This window comes from Melanaphis sacchari, unplaced genomic scaffold, assembly GCF_002803265.2.
Source record: "Melanaphis sacchari strain LSU unplaced genomic scaffold, SCAv2.0 Contig95_pilon_pilon, whole genome shotgun sequence".
Taxonomy (NCBI): Eukaryota; Metazoa; Arthropoda; class Insecta; order Hemiptera; family Aphididae; genus Melanaphis; species Melanaphis sacchari.
The window spans coordinates 782,292-806,173 of NW_020271679.1; the positions used below are offsets into that span (position 1 = coordinate 782,292).

The following is a 23,882-nucleotide window of genomic DNA, read 5'->3' on the forward strand; positions in this document are numbered from 1 at the left end:
GATTTAAATCGTGTACAGAAAAATAAATAAACTTCAAAACAGCAGTTTCGGAACAACGAGTGTCTCGCGCGAAACGCGGATCGCCACCTGATCTACACGCGCGGTACGAGTCACGAGGTTTATGACGTGCGCGCGTAACGCCAACACGGCAAGATTTACAACGCCGAACGTGCTCGCGTGTGGCGTCACGGCGTGACCGTGGAGGTCAAACCAGCGACGGCGAAGACGCGGTGGCGGCGGCGTCGGGGCGACGGGTCAAGGTCCGCGGCGGCGTGGTTGATCATCGCGCGGCGGCGGGAAGCGCGTAGGACGCAGAGGCGGTGTGGTATCATCACTGTCGCCGTCGTCATCATCGTCGCTGCCACTGCCGCCGCTAAGCTATCGCGGACCACCGAGACCCGGTGGTGTATACGTGTATATATACACACATATCGCGTTGTATATGTATACGCAATATCGTACGATCTACACACACACACACACAATGCATCGTGCCGGGCGGATAGAGCGTTAAACGGGTGGCGCGCGCGTGTGGTCGAGCGGCGGGTCGTTACGTGTGTTGCGGGCGGCGCGGCGTACGCGCTTTATAGGCACCAAGCGAGCGGCGATAGTCGTCATCAGTCGTCGTCGCCGTCGTCGTCGTCGTCATCTGTATGTATGTACCTACCTTGCAGAGCGCACTATAGCGCCAATGTTATAACCGCCCGCGAGATATATTTGTGAATAACAAATCGTTAGACGCGCGCATCGACTCCGCGTCCGTGTGAACTAGTGACCGCCGCCGTGCCGCGACTACAGTGTGCCGTTGCTCACGTCGCTGCGAGACCGCGTCGTGTCCGCGTGTCGCTGCGCCTGCTCCGTCGTCGCACTGTAACGCCACAATTTGTTTATTATGTTTCATAGCCAACGCTCATATATCTGATTGACGATCGGCGTTTTCCGCGCGGTCGCTCCTCACGCCGTCTTCCGCGCGTCGCCGGAAGCTTTTTCGCGTCTGCCCGCCACAGCCGCCGCCGCCGCGCACATGCACGCGTCGTTACCACACCCGCGGTCGTCGGGCGGCGGCCGTGCCGCCGTCGAACCCGCGCGCCCCAGTCGCCGCAGCAGCGTTCGTCCGGCTCGCCGGGCTGCTGGCCGAGTGGCCGTGCCGACGTCGCACACGCTCGTGCGGCGCCACTTCAGCGGCGGACGTCGCGCGGGCTCACGGCCCCGACGCGGTTGAGTGGCCGGCGCGCGACCGTCACCCTCGGCGGTTGGCATCGCGGCCACCGCGATGATGCATTACGCCGACAGGTCCGTGCCGCCGCCGCACTACTCCGCGGCCGCCGCGAAGCTGCCATCTGCAGAACCAGAACCACCGGCACGGCGGGCCGCCGGCCAGTTTCGGATTGTACGGTACGTAGCCGCAGCAGCACGCGGTCTCGCTGAAACGCCGTCTGAGTCGAGTCGTGAATCCCCGACGAATGCCGCGCGCCACGTCGAGCACACGTCCCAATGATGTGTATGCTCTTGAGGCACTGCGAACCTGACCGCGATTATGGGTTTGGTAGCTATATATATATAGTGAACACTAATACCGCGGTTCTACAGGAACCGCCGAACCCGGGTTCCGACAAATACCACCACACTGGGATACCTCTTCTGGAGAGAGCAAACCTTGTATTTTATCTTTTTCTATAAATAAGAGCTGCTTTTGATCGCATTTTGCGATCAAACGAATAAAGAACATATACTACTGACTATATATTCAATACGTATTTTCCCTTTCAGGTTTAAAGGAGATCCGAATACAATTTTCTCAACTACGTTTGATGCTAGCCTGCTGTATATAAGATGTAAATCATTACAAAGTTAAATCAACTAAATAACTATGTATAGAGTTAAACAAACGAGAATTTTAATAAAAAGGGCTATTACGATTGAGCACTATACCTTTGGAAACGATTGAGAACACTTTTTTTTTTGAATAAATATATAAATAGACGCACCGTAAATGACCTGTTTTTATCTAGATAAAATATATTTTTATTTGAATACAATAATATCTGATTGTGTTTTGTGTTTTAGTGTTTTAGTTGCATTAATTATACAGACAATTTTACACATATTATGATACATTTAATGCAGTTATAAATAATTCATCTGTTTTCTTCGTACAAGTTATTTGAATTTTTGATTACGAGTTAAAGTCACTCAAAAAAATAAAAAAATAATAAAAGAAACTCGTACTTTTTAATAATAACTATTCTTTTTTATTTTATTATGTATGTTTTATATAGTTTCTTAAGTATTTTCTATATTTTGGAGGTTGGTTTTGAGATAGCACTCATAATATGAACTAACTATTATGTAATACGATTATATAGTATATTCTCATTAACATTCAGATAATAGATATGCATACACAGTAATTTGGAAATATATATATTTATATTTTTTAATTAAACTATTTCATATTATATATTGAATTATCATTCTTGTTTCTTATACATCAATAGTTGACTGTAAGAGTGATAATATTGTACAAGATACTAGAACTACTATGTACGAGTAAAACCGTGTTCATTGACTTGGCCCGACAACTTTTTTAAAAACGTTAACAAGTATTGAACAGCTATGATTTGAAATTCATACTTGAATGTGTATAATTATTTAATAAAAATGATAAATAAATTTATACTTATTTAAAAGATTTAGACTGTAGACAATAGACATATGTATATACAATAAAAGTATATTGCGCTGCGTAATCAATATTTTCTTCGAAAATTCAACAAATTAAACTTTCAAAAATATTTTTCCTACTCGAAGTAAAAATATAGATTTGTGGTCACATGACAGGCTTGGAGCCGTTGTAGTTTTATTTGACCCTAGCTTGTTTTTAGAAGTTTGATGCCACTCGGTACGAATCGTACCATATATAATACTGTTATTAAACTGTGTACGATCAAAAAAGGCTAGATTAACACAAAACACAAATTAGTGCTCAAATGATGAAATTATTTAAGACAAAAGTATTATTTTCCAAGTTTATTAAAATTAAAATTTAAAATCTGGAAAGTTTATAATAATAATTCAATTCAATTTAATTTAATATAATAATTTTTATTTAGCTTGTATTTTCTCAATCAAAATATGTATACGTCCATTCATCAATTTTTCTTTTCATTTAACATGATTAAATTGAAAACTTAAGTACGAGTATATAAAAATAAAAATAGAAATAGTTTTTGATTTTGAATACAGTTACTGAGATAAATGATTTAAAATACTTTGTCCAAAATCCAAGTATATTTACTTTTTTCAAACGTGTTTTAAATGTATACTTGAGTATTAAAAAGTTATTTAAATACTTTTAATCGAGTATTTTACAAGACTGCAGTAACAGTGTCGTGCCGGTCTTTGCTTTATGATTGACCCATCGGATTTGCAACTATTAAAAAATGTTGATTACAGAACAACTCGGCCGCGATGAGCTTGTACGGCGCAGGCGGAGTCAGGAAACCGTGGTCATCGACGTCAACGTGGTCTTATCACGACGACACCGGCATTGGTTATTCGTCAGCCATAGACCGTCGCGTCGGCAGCACCGGGAGGCAGACAGCCGCTCTGTTTGGTGGAGGCGGCGGCGTCATGGGTCTCGGAGGCTTGGACACAAGCCACTACCGCAGCAGTGGCGGGGGTAGGACGATGAGTGCCGCGAGATCATTGGGTGGCGTCTATGACGGAAACAGTCTGCTATACCGCTGTTCGACCAGTAACGTGTAAGTGTGTCATAAAATATATTATATACGACGAATATGATTTATAGAAATTGTAACCAAATTCCATGAAACTAATGAATAAAACAAGTTCTATACATTTTTTTTCTGTTATTAATTTGAGTACTTTAAAAATGTCATTGACTATTATGTTTTGTAAAATATAATAATATATGTAAAAGATTCAAGGTCACACAAATAATATTTTTGAATTATAACAAAATAACTAAAATTATTATTATTTATTTAAGTACCTATCCAATTTCATTATTATTTGAATATTAGCAAATATTTATAAAAAAAAAATACGTTTGTATATTTTTATATTTTTTGGTTTACGTATGAACTATATATATGTGAATGAACTTTTTATTAAATTTCCACACCTAATAAAAAATAAAATGTTCAATTTTTAATTTTTGACATCAAATTATGTTCAGAAATATGGTTAGAGGAAAAAATAAAGTAACCCTTTTTTATGAAGGATAATGGACAGCGGATGATAACAATATCAATTATTCTTAGAGAAAAATGAGTTTATTTTGTAATGGAAGTGTTAAATTGTAATTTAATGATATATCATCGCATATGAAAAATGATTCGTTAGTAAAAATTCTAAATTTAAACACTTATCAAAAAATATTGTGACAATGAATTTTCAAAATTTTTTAGTTGGTAAATAAGTATTTGTGAGAAAACTTGAATTAAGTTTTCATTTTTTTTTTTCTATTGAAATTTATTTTTAATTTAATAAAAGAGTTTTTATTAATTTTTTTTACCAAAAATTAAATTAACCTAAAATGTATTGTCATTTATTTATTTATTTTTTTTTTTTGTTCACACTTATTTAAGTTTTATACTTAAATTTAAAATAACAATTTAATGTTATATATTTTTTTCAAAACATTTAAATTTTAGAAATTTAAAACATTCCCTATTATTTTAGTAGTTACTTCGGAATAAATACTGATCATCTATCTTCTTCACTCAGAATTGTCTTCCATATTGGTACAATGATTTTCAATTGAATTTAAATTGAATACATCCGTTACAATGGCCTTAATTCAATAACGTGATATATACTCAACACTTATTATGGTCGACAGAGTATCTTTGTTTTTTTTTTTTTAATTTTAGAATGGTAAATGTCTGAGCACATGGTAAATAAATTGATGAATATTCAAAAACCCTTGACTTTTAAATTTAAATGGCAATTTGAAAATTTCAGTTGTAAAAGAATTCTATTATCTTCTCAGCTAGTATACATCACATTTCTTATAAACATATTGTCATTCAATATATTGTTATTTGTTATTTATTACTCGTTCTGTGACATGGCATTAGGTTATTAATAATATACAATATGTTATATTAGTGAAATAAAAGCTTTATTGAATATTATTTATGAAATAGAATTTACCATATCTGCAATTCAATAACTACATATCAGCTTTATGATTGATCGCGATAAAGCTTTTTCTGAGCAAATTGACAGTTATATTTTCTTAGCATATAGTATTGAATTGAAAATAATATTTTTTTGTTATAAAAGTGACTACTAAATAATAATGAATAGAATGAAATAAAAAAATAACAAATATGCAAATACTTTTTACGTAAATATACGTATTTATAAAAGTTTCATTGTTTGTTTGTCTATTATATATATTTAAAAGTTACTGGACCATTTTTAAAAAAACTACTTTAATAGGTTTTAAAACTCGAAGGGTATTAAGGTAAGCCAACTCCTATATCTATAGGTTGATATAGTGTGACTTGTACGTGAATTGAGTTTTTGCTTACGAAAATTTAATATTTATTTTTGTTATTCAAATGACTGCCATTGGTTATAGAACATATTATTACTATAATAGTGTTATAATTAGTAGAAATATGGAGTATAAAATATTTTTTAAATATACCTTAAAAAATAAACAAAATATAGATTATTATCAGATAGTAATTACATATAAATGAAATTACAATGATTACTTTTATAATTTGCAATCATTATGTAAATTTTTTAATTCTGAATTTTTTATGTAAACACATACATCTTAACGGTATTGAATTCACGTCTGCATTTAAGTATTAATTGAATATAATAATTGCCTTTAGTTTTATTTGTTCTCCTTAAAACTATGTCCAGAGTTAAGAAATGGAAAATCACAAAATTAATCATTTAGTAATGTTGTTTTTGTTTTACGTATATATTTCAATTGAAGAAAAATGTAAAACAATAGAAAGATAAATTAATTTTGACCTAGATAAAGTCGGGTTATACAGCTGCTAGTTATCTATGTATTCAAATCCTACCTAAAACAAATATTACACCTAATTGATTTTTGAGTTATGACTGATATGAATAATATCCAATACGACCAACCGTCGTGGTGCTATGACAGTATTATCAATAATATGTGGCGTCCGCTATACCTATTTGTTTTGTATGTACAGTCCTGACCACCTGGAAAGAAGATGGTACCAGAACCAGCATCAACGACAAACTGGCAGCAGTGGCGCACGACTTATCAGAGGATTGGGCGGTTCCAAACACTTGTCGGACGTGTACGACGACGACGACTTGCTGCGATTACAGCAGCATGACGACGCCACGGTTGCCGCATTATTGCTGGACGATGTCGGGTTGGGCGGAGGTTACAGCGGCAGAAATTCTGTAAGTATATTGTGTCATGCAGTTACCACACGCGGGCCCACCACAACCCACGGACGGATGTGGCGATCGCCGCCTGGACCGATGTTAATTATTGGTTTCAGTATTATTTTATGTTATTAAGTTTAGTATAATATTATTATGAAAACATTCTACAAATGAATGTAAACATTTTCATAAAATATTGAAGTGAAAAACTCGAAATACAATAATGAAACTAACTCCAAGAGTTATAGCTATATATTTATTAATGTAATCGTATGTGTTTTGTATTTCATAAAAATTACTGGATGACTTATAATTAGATAATTAATCCTAGTCAGCCCCGTGTGCACGCTCGACCATGACCACGGTTATTTCCTAACGTTATCAATATCACACTATTTAATACGATATGTGTTCGTGATAGGACTTCATGCCATCTAGACCGAGGTCCAGATCATACGGTGGTGGCGAAGATCCGTCGTCTTCGACGTCTTGGCGACACTGGCCCGACAGCAGTGGTGGATCTGGTTATCTGGGCGGCGCTTTGCGCGAGACCGCCATCGGTTCATCGGCAGCGATTTACGATCACAATGGCCACCGCCGCACGACGAACAGTGTGATAAATTCCGCTACAGCCGATCAAAAAAGGTAAGTCATAGTTTATGTTACCTTCGAACTTATTGATTAGGGTAAATATGATTTTGGAAGAACCCTATAAAAATAATTACCATGGATATTAATTACATATTTTTATTTTTTATGAACCGTTTGTACCAAATAATAAACACTTAGAAGTAGCTGTTTAGTTGAGCAAAGTTTTATTTTTTTTCTTACACATTTTATGATGATTTAACGAAAAAATATATAGGTAAACGTAAATTTAGAATAACTAAAAATAATCAATTTTTCTTATGTAACGTTAGCATACTGTCGTACATTCAAAATCATGATTTTGAGTATTATTAGACTTTATACATATGACCGCCAACTAAAAGCAGAGATCAAAGTTGAAACATTTATGATTCTTATATTATGGTTTTAGATTTAGGTTATTATAGACTAAGTGCAATAACCCGTGTATGTTTAATACAACTTTAAAATTAAATTCACAATTTAACTGTACCAACACTATTTGAAAATTCTAAATCTATATGAATATTTTATATTATATTATAAATTGGTCCTTACAGTTATACACTTTGTAATCATTTAAACATAATATAGTACTTTTTTCTGTAGTTATTAAAACAAAAGTTTCTAGATTGTCATACGCCATACTATTTCTATTATAAATAGTTTTTACTTGTATAAGAATAAGTATTGTTAATTTTATTACAGTTTCTTGGTAAAACAAATCATCTCGTAAATACAGAGCATTATTTTTATTGTATAATTTGTATTTTAAAAATTTTATAATGAGTAAAAATGATAATTATAATACAAAGAAATAAGGATAAGTTGTTAATTCTTTACTTTCAATACGACAAAAAAGGTCTAGCTCCACGATTCCTAACCTATTCAATAGGCCCATCGTGAAATTTTCGAAACTGCTGATCAGATAGTCTCTCTGCTAATCTTTATTAGGTCTCTTACCCATCATGTACACAACAATATCGTTACAGCTACAACAAACTTATGTAAAATTGGTACGAAAACCATACATCAATATTTTGCTGCATTTTGCTATACCTACCATTTTCAAAATGTATTACTTACCTATTTTTTTACAATACATCGAAAATAAACAATCGTTATTTTAATGTTGTAAAACTAGCATATTATTCAAATACCTCAAAATAAAAATCAAACATTTTTCTACGAATCCACTAAATTTTGCTATACTATTTTTATAAATTACTTCTATCAGTTTTCTTTAATACCCTTAAAATAATGAATTTTCTTACACCAATCTTTTGTTCAAATGCACATTGAAACGAGTTATATAAAAAGCAGAGAAAAATGTAGTGAATAATATATATACATATATTATATTATAATACAATCAAGTAGTCGCTAAAACTTGATTTTTTTATTATCCTTTGTGTTTAAAATATAAAACTAAAAAAATACACGAGTAAAGTTTGTTTTTATTTCTCTTGAAATTCGATTTATTAATAGTTGAATGTGTATCGAATGAATATTAGAAACAATTTATGTATATTTTAGGTCGTAGCATTTAGTGTCAGTGCCAATTCGACGGTTGTCTCTGACACATCGTTTTGATTTTATATGATTTACTAGCTGATTCTGGATTTACTCTTGTATTAAATTTCATTAAAGTAAACTACACGTATTTCTAATAAAGTTTTTTTAAATTTTATAAACCAAATAAAAAATACAGATTTAAAATGATGTACTATCATTTAAACTATTTTATTTTCTGTAATAATTCATACTCTATGTAAAAAAAAAGTATTCGCTCTTTATGAATCAAAAAATCCCTGTGTGAGCTGCTCTTTAAAATGCGAATTTCATAAAATTGTTCCTCAGTGCGCTTATATATGCATAGTAATAATAGTAATACACTTTATCAAGATTTCAAATCAAATCGACACAGTAGTTTTCGCTGTTATTGGATTATAAATCAGTTGTTGAATTATTCAGTTAAAACTTATAATCCTTTTGCACATTGGCTTACAAATATATATGTTTTATCTACCGTAGATGGGACGTTCGGCGGCACAACCGCCGGCAGCGGCGGTACAGCGATGGCGGCGGCGATTCGGACTCACGACGGTCGTACGACTACCACCAACACCTGCAGACAGCGGCAATGATGAAGTACGGCACAGCCGGCCGACGGTCCCGTTCGTGGGACCCGTCGCCGTCGCCAACACCAACCGCCTACCTAAGCGGTGGCGACGATGGCGGTGGTTACGGTGGCTATGGAGGCTACTGCGACTACATGGACGACTACGGCGGTGGAGGTGACTACGAATCGCTGGCGGCGTTGGCCGCCGAGGAGGAACACGATGAAGAGCTGCAACGCGAGGAGAAAAAGGCCAGGATCAAGGCAGAGATCGCCCGGCGTCGGCGGCAGATCGAGGACAACGTCCGACTACATGAGGAGCTTTTACGCCTGGCCCGGATCCGAGAGAACGCCGAACACGAGTATTCGTCTTCCATGCTGCCATCGCTGTCCGCTGCAGGTACATATAAAACTTTGAATCAATAAAAAACCGGCAATATAATAATACATCATAAGTATTATACCTATGCAAGTGCGTGATCGTATTTTCATATGTTCTACGATAATAACAACACTTATTATTTAATAAATAGTGATGGGAGTCTAACCCTAATAAATTTTCGGTAAATTGTGCGTAAAATGTTTTCACCAGTAAAGGGAAAAAATTAATGTTTCAATTAATGCGTTTATTACAAGCTCAATAGTATTATAATTATCATTGATTAAATCAGTTAATATGAAAAACAAAATCATTTACATGGTTTACCGAGCTCCCATCTCTAAATCTATATATAATTAATATTAACCGCGAAACGGAGCGGATGTTATCATTGGTTCAACGATAATAATATTATAATATTGCCAAATACATAATTTTAGAGAATATTATTATGGTAATATAGGGTTAGGCGAGTATTTGTGTATTATATTGTTCGTAAATTAAAATAACATTATCTGCAATGTTTACGATTAAAGCACCTTTCTTAAGCAGTGATGTTATTTGTGTTCATCGATATTAAATTTATGGATACACAGCGTTGTATGAAAATATGTAAGCCAACACAACTAATACCGTTGTTAAACCTTTGAAACATCGTTACATCTATTCTCTATTTGATCTAAATATTAGTTTCTTCATTGCTCAGAAGTCTCTGTGCAAGTGACAACAAACGTTTCCCTCTTCGTTGTGTTGGCATAAAGCGTATGTTTAGCGAAGATATAGAAATGCCTTTTCCATTTATTTGATATTATGTTTGATTGTGTTACTTCATAAACGTATGGTATATATTGTGTTATGATATATATAATATTATATGTCGTGCACGATAAATGTTGAGCGATAAATCCTTTATAAGTGGGCCTACACCTACATAATTCTCAGTGCGAAAAATGGTTGCACTCATTTCGGAGACGACATCTTCTTTAACATTACCATGTATAATGTGGTAGGTATGATGTATATTGTTATATATTTCCATATCATCCAGAATAGTAACAGCAGTGTTTTTTTTTCATCATTACATAATTTCTATTACGGACGCAGAAAAAAAAGGCACAGGCCACGATACTCGTATTGATCGTCGTCTCCTAAACGAGCTTGTATACATTTTTCTCGGAGATCGTCTCGCTTTATATAGACCTATTTATGGTACTTTTCATAAGAAGGGGAACGAAAAATTCCTGCTATAAAAAATACCTTATATATAATACATGCATACACACACAATACAGGTATCTATAGCATCAGACGCTTTATATATTGTATTATATGTTGGTATAGTTTGTGTATATCAAAATTAAACCTTTGATTGTTTTATCAAAAACATAACATACAATACCATAACTGCAAATGAATACATATTTAATTAAGTCACTCATTAATTATGACTAATTGCTGTTGTATTAATTCCGTAATTAAAATCTCGGCACACCATAAACAGACGGTTTATATATGCTATACTATAGTAAAAAAAAAAAAAATGAACACGTGGTGTATTATGGTGATAAAATAAATCATATTTGAACTATAATATAATGTTTTCCTTTTACAGTGGGAATACTGTCTTGAAATGTTGGTTCGTTTATATTACCTATATGGAAATAATTTGTAAAACCGTACAAACCGTTTAATGTACCAAATTTTGAGAAAAGAAATTACAACCAATATTTTACTATATACAGTAGAATCCGTTTAAGACGCTCTCGCATAATACAATTTCCTGCGTAATACGCTCAATTTTACGAGTGCCTTGATTTTGATAGTGATTAACATATAAATGATTCCGGATAATACGCTTTATATTTCCGGATAAGACGCTCTATGTCAATGATGTTATGTAGTATAAAATTAATAATCAAAATAATGTACAATATGATTATTGATTCAATAAGGCGCTGCAACTTAGTATACACTATATGATGTGTACATGGCATACAATAAGGATGAGCTTTTAATATACGTACACTACTAATCACTCGTTATCTCCTCGCAACAAATGCACTTGATCATGTGCAAGAACTAAAAAGATTAATTGCATCTTCTTACAATGTAGATGAAGCACTATAAAATCTTGATAAAATTGAAAACTTCCTCTACTCAAAAATATTAAAAATGCAAAACTAACAAAAATTGATAATTTTTTTGATTTAAAATAAAATATGTAATTTATAGGTATGTATGTGAATTTAAATTATAGGTAATATATAATTTGAAATAATAAAAATAAAATTTAATAAAAGTATGTATGACGTAGGTATGTATTAGTACACTATACTTGAAATTGAAATAATAATAATACAATATAAATGTAATTAAAATAAAAAATTCAAAATTATATGTACAATTTTTATTTGTCAACTTTCTGGTTTTCCAGCGTAATACGATTTATCGTTTAATACGTTATTTTTACTTGGTCCCTTGGAAAGCGTCTTAAACGGATTTTACTGTATTATGGTTTCAGTATAATTACGTTGTATTTTGCTTATAATTTATAAATAGTTAATAATGATAAATGAAAACAATAGTATAGGCACATAAATCGTATTTCTAGACGTAAATTTTCAAACATTATCTTGTTTTTATATTAATTTGTGTTTTTAAAACTTTACCAAACACTTTTAATAAATTGTTGATTTTTTACAAATTTTTAGTGTATTTTTAAAATAGAAAATCAACGAGTCACAAAAGTTTTCACTGATGATAATCTCTGTTAGAATATAGAATAATATATTATAATAAAATACGTATATTCTAAATATCTGCCGTCAATCGTCATATATATTTATATATATTATATATATATATATTTAAATTGGTTAAATTGGTTTTCTACTGTTTCTAGTGATATCTTGGGAAGTTATACAACATAAATTAGTATACAGAATACATCAGACGTTTTCAAAGTTTCCACTAAAAATTATAGTACGGTAGTCATTTTACTTGCGTAGATTTTAAGAATATCCGGCATAAATAAAATAAATTACTATGTAAGTAAAGTCAACTGGAAGAAATAACTTCCATAATATATCATGAATCATGATATATATATATATATATATACAATGTGGTAGGGATGTATTGTGTGTGTGTACGTGTATTAAGCAACTATACCTTCATGTTATATATATTTATATTTAATATAATATGTAATATATGTGTTTAAATTGCATGAATGTATAATATATATATACAGTAGAAATCGGTTATAACAACATTGAAGTAAAGAGTAAAAATGATGTCTAATTCGACGTGTTATATACTAACTTATATTTAGTATATATTATTTATAAAAAATTATATCCACTAGGTAAGAATTAATATGTCATATAAAAATGTAATAAGAATAGATGCTATAATCATAATATATAATACTATTAAATACATATATCAAAATGCACATTTATTATCCTTTTAAAAAATATATATTTTTTTAGATTTTTTTGAATTTTCTCCGATAAATATTTAACTTAATTGATTCATCTAATCTTTGCAGCATGATATCTTTAAATACTTAAGTGCATTAGTTGTACTACCTAGTAAATCGTCAGAGTCTATATTATAAAGTCAACTCTTGATTCAAAGTTGTAAGGAATTATGAAAAACTTCGAATAACTAAATGTTTAACATGCTAAAAGCCAAGCCAAGAGGTTAAAATATCGAGAGGTCAAAAAAAAAGAAATATATTCGAATCACCGAGAGTTATGAAAAGTATAAAATATGTCATATATACGAGTATTATATGTACATAAAATAGATACATAACATAGCTGTAAATACACTAATGTTAGGTATCTGTTTACTTCCAAGACATTCCAGAAATATCTAGTGGTAAAATTTCTTACAACTCTGAATTCCGTTTAAGTCGAGTGATTGTTCCTTATTTTGTAAGGAAGAAATAATGTACTGCATTAGTTAAAATGAAGGCTATTGTGAACTTTACAATAGTAAAAAATAGAAGGATTTTGTAATTCTACATTTCTATTCTCACATCTATAGTGCGACCAATATTAGAACTTTTATCGTTAATCATTGAATAACTGCAGTGTGATCGTCTGTGCTTTTTTACTTTGATTATAGAAAAATAGTATAATATGCCTCTTAAATACTCTTGAGCTTTGCATCTTCTCTTACGAAGATCAAGTGATGTCTACTTTTCACATCGATTCGCAGTCACGCCCAAATAAAAGCGTTACGATTACCTATCATCTGCCTCTATATATTATGTCCAAAATTATGTATACCCAAAATTATCAAAAGTTTTGAACTATCAAAGGTTTCATTCATCGATATTCGACTACCTATAGTAATTATTAATAATATCACGTCTGCTGTAGAGTTGTTAATTTTTATCAAAATCACACGCTGGACCGCGAAATTGACGGTGTCGTTATAATATGCTCGATTTCTACTGTGTGTATATACTACGTATATATACATATAACTTACCTATATAAGTGGAACCGATATGGGAAAGCGTGACGGGGGCGTTTTGTGCATATATCGTACCTATATACAGGTGGCTGCTACGCGGGACGGCGTCCGATGACCGAGGACGAGTGCCAAGTGTTTGCGCGCGCGGCCGAAAAGATAGCCGAGGAACGGTCAATGGAGCGGATCGCATCCACGTTCCGGACCGCCGCTGCGGTGGCCGCCGAGGATTACGTCCGCCGCGGTGGCGCCTACGGCGAGTACGGAACTGCGGCTGGCTGCGGGGTTGGCGATTACACGCCCCCGCACGCCATGCCGCTGTTGCCGGACATGCCGACCAGGAGCCGGAGGCTGCTGGAGAACCTGGGAAGTTCGCCGATCACAGATTCCGTGTTATTGGACGGCGAACAGAAAGCCATGCAGAAAAAAGTCAACTTTCTCAACGTCCTATAATATAAGATCGAAAAAAAAACCACACGCCGTCGTTTATAATATAATCAATTAATTAATGTGTTACGTGTTCCGTATACCTATTATACTTACTTACTAACATTTACCTAGAGGTACTCAGCCGCCGTTATATTATAAACGTTACGGGCAATTTTGTCCTGCTAATCCAACTATTTGAATCGTAAGTGCAAGGTACGAGTAATTTTTTTTGTGCAATATTTTCTCAAACTTATCGTTTTTAATATAAATAGAAAAACAAGTTTAATTTATTACTGATAACTATGTTATATTTCGAATATTTTAAAATAATTTTAATGATGATGATAAAACTCGAATTATCAGAGTAAATATAAATGCGAGTGTAGAAAAGCAGAAAGACTTCGATTTCAAGTGAAATTCTAGTGAATCGTGTATAAATAATTATTTATTTATTTCGTATATAACATTGTGCCACCAATATTAAGTAGATTTATGATTAACATGATTATTATAACTAATTGCTATTATTTTTGTTTTATTTTATTTTATTTTTTTTTTATCAATGTTTATAGTACTTAATAACAAATGTAATGCTTACAAAATATTGCATAAAAATAATTCGTTTGTATTCACGAATCAAATTGATTGCACGGAACCAAATATTCAGTACTCTATGTCGCCCGTAATGTATTCATTGTACCTATTGTAAACCTAACTTGACCTGTCCCGACTATTAAATACAGTTCATCCACATAAACTTAACTTTCAAATGGTGGAACGATCGTCATGCACAATAATCACATATAATACTATACGAACATAATCGATTGGGTGTCACGTCCCCATCGAAAATATGCACTTTACTTAAGCGCATAGTATACTCGTCTGTTTACTATTTACTCCCTTAAACTATAATATCAAAAAAACTATGAATGATAAACATAGACATGTAACTTCAAACATAACTCATTAAAAACGTTGTTCCTATCCTTTAAAAATGTGCACTAGAAACAATAATCAGATTGCCTAATTTCCCTCTTGAATATGTCACTATAACCACTACACTGCAGTACAACATATTATTATAATAAATGTAATAATTAGGTACTATACGTTCACGTGACTATTATATACTTACACGTACTACCTACTGCATAACGAATCTATTATAATATCTACGTTTAAAATATCATGTAAAGGTACACGCCTATTAATTACTAATTATTAATTACTATACGTTCATATCGTATTTAGTATAACGTTTGAACGCCGTCCAATGTTTTTTCAATACGTTTACCAAATACGCACAAACTAAAATATAGGATCTCGTTATATAGACAGTGTATAATGGATATGCATCGTTATTTTCCTGAATGGTGCTTTACGTATGTTTATTATTATGATGATTCACGATATAAATGAAGTGTTTTAAACGTTTAAACTATTACTGTAACTAAGCTAAGTGTTTTTACGCCATTCGAACGAAAATCGCTAATCAGTCATTAAACATTACGATATGTCATTTCGTTTCGTATAGGATTATGAGATTAAATTGCATCGCGGTGGTTTCTGTAATCTATCATTTCACACCGTGCTTTCAATCAATCATCACTTTAACACTTCAATGTATTTTGATTTTTGCTTTCGTTCGTGTTCCCACGTACACGTGTCAGATTTGAATTATACATAAATCTGTTATTAACAAGACTATACTCGTCTTTTGATATTTAATGTTAGACATAGCAGTTTAATGTACGATTAACGAAATAACGTTATGATCCAATAATTTCTAATAGCTATTATCGTTTTGTAAAATCAACGATGGTGAAAAGCATTAAAATTAGGTATAACTGTTCTAAGGGCTTCCACGGGGTTTAAAATCATATCGAAACGGTACCTATTATGTAAGTAATATGTATCTAATTGTTTTAAGATATCAGCCAACTCTGGTGTTCTCGAAGTGTGCACAATCGTGTAAGTTTTCAATAAAATTTGTTTTTAAATTTTATACCGTTGATGTCATAAATTATCGAAAAATTGTTAAGAATCTCACCATTTATTCGTTCATTTGTATTAGGTAGGTACTGAACAAAAGGTTGTTATGCCTATTCAAACAATGTACATTTTCAATTATTATTTTTACGTCGCACTGGTTAGAAATCACATTTAATTAAAAACAATATATTATAATAAGTCTGTAAATACATTAATAAATGGTGTTATATGATGGTTACTGGCTTATGTAGTTTTGAAAACAAATTGAACTATTTTATTTTTTTTTTACATAATACTTACGCACAATAATAATGATGATTCGTATAAAAATATAAAAATTTAACAAACTATATACTATAGTTACAAACGTAGATCGATATACCGTACAATTATATAATAGTTTCAACGTATGTATTTAATATTATAAATCGACTGTATAAATAATGCATAACTATGTTTAAAAAAAAATAGGTATATTTGATTTTTATTTGAAATAAAACAATTATTGTACACTTTTTAAAACCGCAAGCTCAATTGAAAAATTTTATTAAAGAAAAGTACCTAAACGAAAAAAACATCTTATAAATCTTAACGGATTTGGTCGTTTTTTAATCGAATTAATATCAATTGGTTTTCACTCATTATTATTAGATGTTACCTATCAATTATGTTAATTGACTGTACATCGTTTCAGAGCATAATAATCTATTACTATAATAATTAAATAATTATAAAATATTTAAAATTTCTACATATGAGTATAATACCATCATTACGAACGTAACATTAACCAACTACTTTTTTTTTTTAATATTATTGTATATTTATGTAGCTTGTACTAAATATAGTCGTATCTTAACTTTAGAAATTTTTGTTGGATAACATGATGTCATATCTACTATTATCGAATTTTAAGGAAATAAACATTCCTGAATATTTTGTCATTGTTTATATTAATTTTGTGTTCACGTAAAAACGATTTATTTATTAATTATATTATGTTAAACGTTTATACGGTAATAATTAACTGTGTTCAATGGTATGTTCAAAATTATACGTAGGTACGATTCCTTGTATAACATAAAATAATAATCATAAAAGGCGCTTTAATAATTAAAATTTCACTTTAAACAAAAATTACGTAATGGATAATCCAGTGAAACGTACTACTACATTTTAAATAATTCTGGGTAAAAATTCAGTACTGTAATAGCGATAACTAATAAACGAACTCAATTCCTGCACACATGTGCCAGATTGTACAATACACTTAAATCCGGGATTAAACCACATGACAGTATACATAATGATAAAATATTGCCACCATTTAAATACTGCAGTATTGTGCTCAAAATTAAAAAAAAAATATGTGTCGCTTACATTATATAATGTAATATTATGTGGTATATGATTGACGTCGTGTACGAATAAAATTTATAAATCACCTGCATAGATGACGGTGAATGAATTCATATAGATTTTTCATATGACCCTTTATATACTAGGCTTAAATTGGGAAAAAAATCACTAGGGGAGTGTGAAAGAGTGAAAAAAATGTGCATACCTGAATATTTAAATGTCCATTGGTTGGATCATAGTATTAGATGAAGTACCTACACAATCGATATTTTTTTAACAGAAGAGGGACTTCGTCCCATCGCACCTCACTCGATTCAAGCACTATTAACAACGTTTAATAATGATTCTAGTGTGTTGTAATTATTATTAAGATTTGAGGTTGAATAAGTGTATCGTTGAAATAATTTCGAATTTAAACAAATACATTTATATACAATAAATACGTAGTTATTTGTATTTGTTAATGATTGATGCGGTAGGAAAAATACAATAATAATTTACGTCTATGATGTTTCCGTGAGATTTGTTTAGTTGTTTAAGAATATATTTTTTACTTTAATATACTTTAAGATTTACTTCGAATATAAAAGTCGATTATTTTTCAAATACACATAAATATGTTCATCGAAAAACTATTTACAGTATAATATTCCTGAATCCGATTGTTGATAAATTCGGAAAGTTAATTTTCTCAAAACTAGAGTAATTTAATAAGACTGTAATTTTAAGACCTTTATTGTGTGTCATTATTTTAATCGAATATATACTATATTAATCTACACTGCAGTGTGTTTGTCGGTGTAAAAATTACGTTATATTATAATATCATAATATGGTAGTAATGAAACGTTCTACAGGGTGATTCACAACTCGAAATGGTAGGTGAAAATCCGTTGATTTTTGACGGGACAATACATACCTTTTATAGTATTATGCCTATCTAACTCGCCAGAAATTAGTGAAAACGCCAAAAGAATCACGCTGTTTTACATCACTCTAGAATAGTTGTATTACGTATATTAAAATAATTATATCAATTAGCTACGGATAAAAATATAATTTAATAACTTGAATTAATTTCGTTAGTCACAAACCACGTACCTATTGTGTTTCATATTTTCGAATACTATTCCACTTAACACTAATAAATAACACGAAATAAAAATCAGAGAACATAATATAGACTCAACTTAATTAGATATATTTCGTGTTAGAATTAATTTAAAACATAACTCAATGCAGGCGACAAACGCTTTGTTTTGAATAAAACCGTACACAATTCTTAAAGACTATAATATAATTACATAGGTAATATGTATCTACTTTCTCAGCAGACCTTTGCAAATAGGTTGGACATTTAGCGAATCCCGACAAAACAGTGTTCTATATTACATTCCGCCATAACGTATGTAATCGTGTACATTGTATATCTCTAGCGCTGTTCATCATGATAATATTGTTAATATTATCATCGATGACAGTTTTTCGTTTAGTGGTGTTTCGTCATATCAAATGTTTAAAATTAGTTTTTCTCGCACATCTGAAGATGCGTCTGTTTTGTGTGTTATTTCATTAAATTTCGACGCGTTTATCGCGAAAAAAATATACTTACCTACTAGTATACTCGTAATATAAAATATGTGATTGAAATAATAATAATAATTTACTTATACTTAAAATGTACTACATATCCATCCAATTCCATATTTTACTCTTATGAATTTGTTATTATTTTTTTTTTTTTTTTTAATTATATATAATTGTGGTTATTGTTACCATATTGTTAACATTTGCGTTGTTCGATTTGATATCACAACAAATTTAAAAGCGGTTAAAAATATATCATATATATATATATATATATTATATTATACTGAACCGCGTTACGTGTTACTGTTGTAATAAAATATGTTACTAGGTATATGTGTTATGATATAAATTGTTAAATAATATATAATACAATGACTTAGAATTTTCGCGTACCTATATTATATCTATAATAATATAATATAGTGCATAATAATATTATAATGCGTGTAATAATGATATATTATGATTACTCTCGATAGGAGTGGATTGTGTAACTACATATTATTATATACGAGCAGTTAATTGTTATCGTTTAGAAACACTTTGAAACACAATTTAATACTGTAACATGTATAATAATGTATAATAAAAATTAACAGTAGACAATTTCGTATTGTTACTTGGTGGAAATATTGTTTTAATGGAATTAAGACTTTAAATATAATAAATCAAAATACGATTGAAAAACAAACAATTTTGCTTTCAGGAAGATAGAAGAATAACATAACAAATTTGGACCGCAAATGTCGACGTGATCAAAGTACTACCAGAAAATTCTAAGAAAAATCCGGTTTGGGAGCTTATCGTAATAGGAAATTGTTGAGGTCAAAAGACTGAGATTTATTACGCGTTTAAATTGTCAGTATTCGATACGGGTACAATTTTTGGTATCAAAATTAAATTTCAAAATATTTTTTACCAGTTTTGTTCCATAGATACCTTATTGTGCTTGTAGGTCTTAGATGTAGAGATTTGTCGGCCATTAATATGATGTTTTCTTTGGTATTATTTTACTATTTACAAATCATTTTTAAACAATATCACCGCTTGTATAACTGTAACCTATATAATTTTCAATTGTTACTTATTATCTTTCGAAAATTTAATTTATTTACTCTTTGATGTAAGCAATATTAGACATATTGTACATACTTAAGCGATGAGAAAATTACCTATATAATAATAATTAATATAGATGATCATCCTATTCGTTTTTCACACTGTTATCTTCCATTTACGTATGTATACCTACTAGAAAAAAAAATAATATAATTTTTACGTAGTTGAAACCAAAAAGTGTGCGATCGATTTTTTTCTTTTATTATTTTAATATATACAAACTAATATTGCTATTATTGTTATATAATATTAAATAAATATTCGATTACTACACATTATCGCAACGCGTTAGAAAATAGCAATCACAAAAATAAACGATTTTATTCGTCACAGTATTTCGTGCACTTTTTGGGATACATATTTTAAAACTTTTTTTTAGCTTATATTCGGTTTAAATAATATTTAATGTGTACCTACTTATTATTACAACGATAATATTAAAATTCTGTTGTATCTTATATAATAATAATAATAATATTTCATGATGTCATTACACGATAAGTTATCTATCGGCTATCGATTCAGTATTAAGTATCTGTATAAATGTATTAATTTATGCCCATTCACGCTTTACATTAATATATAATATATATATATATATTATATTACCGGTATAAAATTAATGTTGAAAAATTAAAATTTAATGAATATTTTTCCATTTTATTGGCTAATCAACATATTAACACGCAGATTCCAAGATAATAAACATGTATATATATATATATATATTATTTGTTCGTATATACGTGCATGTACCTAAGTACATGCATATGGTATAATGAGCATGATATGACATTTTTTGATTATGTTGGGTCCTACATTATAGAACCTATAGTTATATCTAATAATTATCGAAATTATGAAACCCAAATATCATTATAATGAGTCGTTTTTTTTATTAATAATATTGAACGCCGAGAAAAAGATAATAATATTTATAATTATATTTAAAAGTAAATCAATAGGAATAGGATACTTAACTTTCACAACTACACTTATTCATTAATATTCACTTGGAAAAAAATCTACATATAATCTATTTTACATTATACTTATATTATCATTGTATCGGACAAGTACATTTTATTAATATTCCACCAAGTAATAATATTTAAAATTATCTTAAGTTATGCATTTTTTTTTTTTTTTTTGTTGATTGTAATTGATTAAGAACAGTAATAATAATTGTAGTTATACTTCTGTTGGATATTATATTATTACTATATTATAACAATTACAAGTATTATAACTACCTATAAATTATTTGCTATTATAATAGTTGTGTAATTTTTGTCATGTATGAAATTTTAAACTTTTTTTATCTTGTTATTCCCTAATTGTTGTTAACTATTAAAATTCGTCCGATTAAACTAAATCTAATTCGTTTTCATTTTCAATATAACATAGGCAAATGTAATGTTAACTTATTATTATTGTTGTTATTATTTAAATTTTTGTTTGTTAGTCGAAATACACTTCATTGTTAGTTAATAAATAAATAAAATAAAAGGTGTTTTAAATACACTTTACAACATTTTACTAAGTGTCTATTAAGTTTTATGTATGTTTTCTTTTTTTTTTTTTTTTTTTTTTTTTTTAATTTTTACAGCTAAATTATAATTTTTATTATAATTTTATCATTATTATATAATAATTATAAACCATTACAGACTATGTAACTATTATGGATTCTTATATATGTACCTTTACCTCTGTTTAATTATTTCGGAACAAATTATTTATACTGCTATAAACTATAAATATTATAACAGTTCTATCTTTTGAATGAAAAAAAAAAGATTTTACTATTTCGTATTTAAAAAAATGAACGATAATGTGATTCAAAGAATATAATATTAATGTTGAAATGTTGTGAAAATAAAAAACGAGATATCTTTGAATGTACAATAATTATTACGTGTTGTATTATTTTTAGGTATACATTCAAATGAAACGTCTTATTTGTGTTTGTTGAAAATTAAAATTTATAATTTATAAATATCTGCAGATATAATAGACGATTATTAATAAATAATGCAAAATATATAAGACGGATTACGCATCATGGCATTGCTATTAAACTGTAAAATAATATATTAACTATTATTGATGTTCGAAAAATATTTTATTTATATTCTTTATAAAATGCTTTTAGCCGTGTCTTGTGAAATCAAATTATATTTCCATAAACACCACGCGATCTTATGGTTTTCGACAAATGACAGCTGCAGTGTTGTTATGGTGAGTATACAGAGGAATATAGCGAATACTTACTCTCACATATTTTATAACATTGCTTAATGTATAAGTTATAACTTATAAGTATAAAAGTGAATACTCGAGTATGCGGTCGTAGGTATATATAGTAGGTACCGTGTACGAGTATAATTGAAAATATATAATGCATCGGCTATAAAATACGTAAATGGTATAATATTATCAACATACCTATAACTCAGTACACGAGTAAATAAGTAATGCCAAATTTGTCGCTAATAACCGATCAATAAGTGACGAACCGTAAAAAACAGCAAGAAATATAAAAAAAAAAAATCATGATAATTAATGTGTAAGTCTAGTTTTTCCTTCAACGATTGAAAATCAATTAAAAGACTTTGGACGTGAGTTTATAAAATAATAATTTAATATTATTAATAAAAGATTTTAATGATATTAGGTACCAACAATGTAGCGTTTTATAGTTTAATGTAAATAAAAATATATTTATTAAACACATATTATATATATTATTATTATAAATGGACCGGCAATTGATGATGAAACACGAAAATAATCACACTGTCACAGGTCGGTTGATAATATAACATAAATAAGACAGCTGTTCTTTGACCATTATCATAAGATCTAAAAGAGAAGAAATGCAGTTTATGTAAAATACTGTAAAAAAAATGTTAAGTATTAAAGTGTTTTGAATACAAAACAAAACACTAATTTTCAAGATTTCTAGTAAAATAATAATTTTAATCATTATTTACCGAGTGACACAATCTTAACAATACATTCAGTTAATAATTTACCATAATATGTCACCCAAGAGTATATTATTCAAAACTATATCATTGAGCGTAAGAAATTAATTACAGTATTAAAAGACACACTCGAACTGACTCAAATAGTCAAATCATACCACACTGAAATAGCAGGTGTTGTCGTATCTCGATAACACATTAGTTACCAATGTTTAATACTCAGATAGACATACAGGTAAATCGTACATAGCCACATAGATGAAGTAGATAAAGTATTAAGTATTAAGCAAATGCACATTGTAGCATTCAGATATAGATACTTATATAATATTATGTATATAGTATGTACACTGTACAAGTAATA

The 23,882-nt window shown here is 30.4% G+C and overlaps 1 protein-coding gene across 1 annotated transcript in view; it reads left to right on the forward strand.

The window, feature by feature from the left end:
• LOC112603101 overlaps window positions 1-14,744 on the forward strand; it is an 80,440-nt gene extending 65,696 nt beyond the window's left edge. Inside the window, exons 14-18 of the mRNA XM_025351525.1 lie at window positions 3,454-3,764; window positions 6,219-6,438; window positions 6,845-7,068; window positions 9,085-9,569; window positions 14,125-14,744. Of these exons, the coding sequence (XP_025207310.1) occupies window positions 3,454-3,764; window positions 6,219-6,438; window positions 6,845-7,068; window positions 9,085-9,569; window positions 14,125-14,489 (1,605 nt within the window). The 3' untranslated portion in view covers window positions 14,490-14,744. The remainder of the gene's footprint in view (window positions 1-3,453; window positions 3,765-6,218; window positions 6,439-6,844; window positions 7,069-9,084; window positions 9,570-14,124) is intronic.
• The last annotated feature ends 9,138 nt before the right edge of the window (window positions 14,745-23,882 follow it).